Here is a 4031-nt window from a genome sequence, read left to right as displayed (position 1 = left end):
AAAGGCGGAATCTGTGTGTCACCGACAGCCCTGAGTACATTTCTTCATGCTCAGCTGGTTTGAAAGCAGCTTGCAGAAACATTGAATGTTATTTTAGCAGAAAAATCCGTGCCAGATATGTTCATGGAGTTTGCCACTGGTATTGACCTCTAACCATGCTCTGGTATACAGTGTATACAAGAAGCATGTGACAGCTGGAGCATTATTACAGTAAACATCAAACCGGAATCACAAATTTCATAATTGTGTTTTTGTTTATGATGAACAAAAGAATGCAGCTAAAAACTGTGCAATAATAATAATAATAATAATAATTGTGCAGGCAATTTAAATTACTGTAAGACATTAGCATCCCTCCTGTATGTCTCAGAAAGGAAGTGCAAAAAAAAGCTTCTTTTTTGTTTTTTAAACTTTTGAGCTTTTTTTATGATAAATTAATCTACATAACGGCACAGACTACAGAGTGGCGCTTGCGCAGCAGATTATTGGAGCCTGTTCTCTGTCCGAGTCTGTTCTGGGACTCTTTGATGCACAGCCAGCTATCGCCTCTTGCCTCTACGGATCTCCTTTTCTGGATTCGGTGCACCAAAATCCGATAAGCCCCTGTGATAGGACTTCTCAAGTCTGGACTGTTGTTGAGAAGATGAACGCTGGTGATGCCAAGATCCTCCAGGGCAGCCTTCACATGCAGTTCATCTGAGGTGAGAATGTTTTCAGCTTCAGTCAGGTGGGACGGTGTAGATTTATAAGCTGAGTCAGCCTGGTAGTATTTAATGCCTCTCATCCAATTGCTTGTCATCATTTGTGCCAAAGTGAGGCGATCCACAGGAACCGGCCTCAGGAGGCCCTTAATGATCTCCTGGCAGGATTGGGGCACATAGGAAGGAATGGCATAGGAGCCCTGCAGGATACAAGCCTTCAGTCTCTTGGTGGTGGCAGCTTGAAACGGCATTGTTGCAGTCACCATAAAATAAAGCAAAATACCCAACGCCCAGATATCTGCGTACTGTCCAATATAGCCTCTCTCTTTGAAAAGCTCAGGCGCTGCATAAGGTGGAGAGCCACAGAATGTGTGAAGTACATCACCGGGGTGGCAACATGCGCTAAAGCCAAAATCCCCTACTTTAATGCAGTATGTGTTGGTGTAAAATACATTCTCAGCCTTTAAGTCCCTGTGGACAATGTTCTTATCGTGCTGTAAAAGAAGAAAAATACATGTTATACAAAGTTACAGTGAATGGGAATCACACACATAAACAATTTTGTTTTGAAAACTCTACAACCTAAAAAGGGCGGAAAAAATAGTTTGGTTATTGGTGAAGTGATTTTCTTTCAAAAAGTGATCGGTAGTTAGTACTTTATCAGCCATGACATCCCAGAGTGTGGAGTACAGGCAAAAGAGAAAAAGCTTTCGAGGTCAGCCCAGTAATAGTCTGTTTTGTGATTTTTCAGGTTTATTAAAACAACATTTCTCAACAATGACATACCAGTGGGAAAAACAGCTGCGTTAGCTAATGCAACAGTGTAGAGTTTTAATATTATGACATTTTTTCTACTAAACACCTTTTCTTACTACTGGAATGAAAGTGTGCTGAGCATAGGTGATAGTGCTACATGTTGATTATTCTGAGGCTGCTGAATGGATCGGATGGTTAAAATTAAATAATGTGAAGTTCTTTCACAGCGGGAAATTATTTTTCAAAAAGTGTTTTATAAGCTTGAAAACTAGAAACACAGGCCTTTGTTTAGCTAGCCATTAGCCTAGCCTGGATGATGACTTGTTTTCATACTTTGTGCTCTTTAAATGATGTCACAACTGAGCAAGTATTTAAAAAAACAACTTTTTGACAAAAAAAATTTCAAAATAAAAAAATCAAAATGGCCAAATATGTGGGGTTTTCAGACACCTAGTGGCTTAGCTGCAGATTGCAACCAACGCCCCTTGCCTCTTCCATCTCTTCCAAACATATAGAAGAGGGGATTTTTGGTCAAAGTTTATGAATCGGCCAGAAACTAATGCTGTTTTAAGGGCCATGGCATGGAAAAGTTTGAGAACCCCTGTAAAGACTAAAATCCAGCTATTCCTATTAAAATATATTTATATAGAAACTTTACACATATGACAAAGAGGCTGAGTTCTTCTACTTTCGTTTTCCAACTAAACACAACGCCCAAACACTGAAGTAGCTTCCTCACCATGTGCTTCACTGCAGACAGGACCTGGGAAAACACAAGCTTGCTCTCCAGGTCCGACAGCCGCCCTCTGATGGTGATTCTGGAGAACAGCTCCCCTCCGCTGGCGTACTCCATCACCAGGTAGAGCCTCCTCAGTGTTTCTACCACCTCATACAGGCGCACCACGTTGGGGTGGGAAAGCCTCTCCATGCAGCTGATTTCAGAGGCAAAAAGGGCTTGAGATTGTTTGCCCAGACGCCCCTTATCCAGGATTTTTACTGCCACTCTCTCTATGAGATGAACACAGATGGAATCAAAAAGGTGAACGGAAAAACATCCCAAGATTTGTAATTCTGAGGTAATAAAACTATTTAACGCAGCACGTCTCAGTATAGTTGTCATGTTACACAAAGCAGAGAGGAAGGAAAACTTCATGGATTAGTGGGGGCTGGTTGATGAGATTACGTATCATCTGACATGTGGGATGATGCAGGCTGACTGATGTACGCACATTTGTTTTAAAGATGAGTGCCCTATTAAACTTGTGACACGGTTAAATAAGCAGAAAAGCCTTAGATTTTGTACAACGCGAGTCACAAGGAGCAGTAATAAAACAAAAATACATAATATGTAGTGAAAACAACAGAATAGGATTAATTTTCTATAAGATTTTAAATAAAATATATGTGATATTTTATTCACTAATTAATCCATAACGCAGCTTAACATTTTTACCTTTATTGTACATGCTAAATTTGACCTTTTTATATAATTTTCAGTTTATTCAATGAAAATTATTGAATATGAAGACTTATTGCACAAGATTCTTTACTGTTCTGACCAATTATATTTGTGCAAAAGTGAAGACAGGTAGTGTTTTATGAGCAATTGCTCATTATTCAGAGATGTTTTAACTGCTTACTGTCCCTTTGATCAACTAAACTGATAATTATTATTATTATTATTTGACTTCTTTTTTTTCTGTTTAAGCAAAAGCAAAGAAACTTGAGAAAGTTCATTAAAAGATGGCGTTCTACAACTCATGTTCACATAAACTCAACACAGAAGCTATGAAAATGGCAGAGTAAAATGTAAAAATCTCACCTTTGGTCAGGTCGTGTATTCCCAGTCTAACCTGGGAGAAGTTGCCAGAACCGATTTCCCCCCTCAGCTCGTAAAACCCCACCCGCCGACCGCATATCAGATCATCTAACGCCCTCTCTGAGTGGGTCAGGTCATACAGAGCCTTCTCGAAGGTTGTCTGCTGCTGCACCTCCTCGTCCTCTGCCACCTTTTTGTTGGTTTCCACCTTTTTGTTGGTTTCCACCTTTTGTGACGTCAAGGTGACGGCGTCTTCCTGGTGGTTTGTCTTAAAGTGAGCCCCTGAGGTGGATGAAATTTGTGGTCAAATCAAATATTTTTCTTTCAGAATGATGTTCAGTCTAATAAAGGTGGTTTATCATTTTAAAAAGTGCTGCAAAACAGCATGAGCTCCGTGTCGGTACTCACATGTTTTTCTTTTTATGTTCTTCTTGCTCTTTTCTGCGTTGAAGATGTTTTTCCTGTTGTTTGAATACATTTTTTTCCTGCCCACCAGTGGTCCCTTCTCAACCTTCTTGAAAACTTTGGAAAATACAAATGTAACCAATGATTAAAAGGACTGAAAATCACTGAAGAAAAACTCAGACAAAAGGCTCATCTGGACAAAAGTGAGCAAAGTATCTGTACGCATCAGGATGAGAAATCCTCATAAAAAGTTACTTCTTAATTGATCAACTTGTCCAGGCTTCAGTGCAGATGCTCCTTTCGTCCAGCTCTCCTCCTATATGCAGCGAGGTACGGTGCGTAATCCAGAA

At 39.9% G+C, this 4031-nt stretch overlaps 1 protein-coding gene across 1 annotated transcript; it reads right to left on the bottom strand.

Moving 5' to 3' along the window:
* Nucleotides 1-439: 439 nt before the first annotated feature.
* On the bottom strand, nucleotides 440-3754 carry LOC119414731 (serine/threonine-protein kinase NIM1-like). The gene is made up of 4 exons (XM_037681837.1): nucleotides 3685-3754; nucleotides 3280-3558; nucleotides 2197-2465; nucleotides 440-1195 (listed from the first exon to the last, which is right to left on the bottom strand). Exons 1-4 carry the CDS (start codon nucleotides 3752-3754, stop codon nucleotides 440-442), a joined length of 1374 nt encoding a protein of 457 aa, XP_037537765.1.
* Nucleotides 3755-4031: the final 277 nt, after the last annotated feature.

The sequence above is a fragment of the Nematolebias whitei genome, chromosome 9 (assembly GCF_014905685.2).
Source record: "Nematolebias whitei isolate Nwh7 chromosome 9, NemWhi1, whole genome shotgun sequence".
Taxonomy (NCBI): Eukaryota; Metazoa; Chordata; class Actinopteri; order Cyprinodontiformes; family Rivulidae; genus Nematolebias; species Nematolebias whitei.
This window is presented reverse-complemented; position numbering and strand designations above follow the sequence as displayed.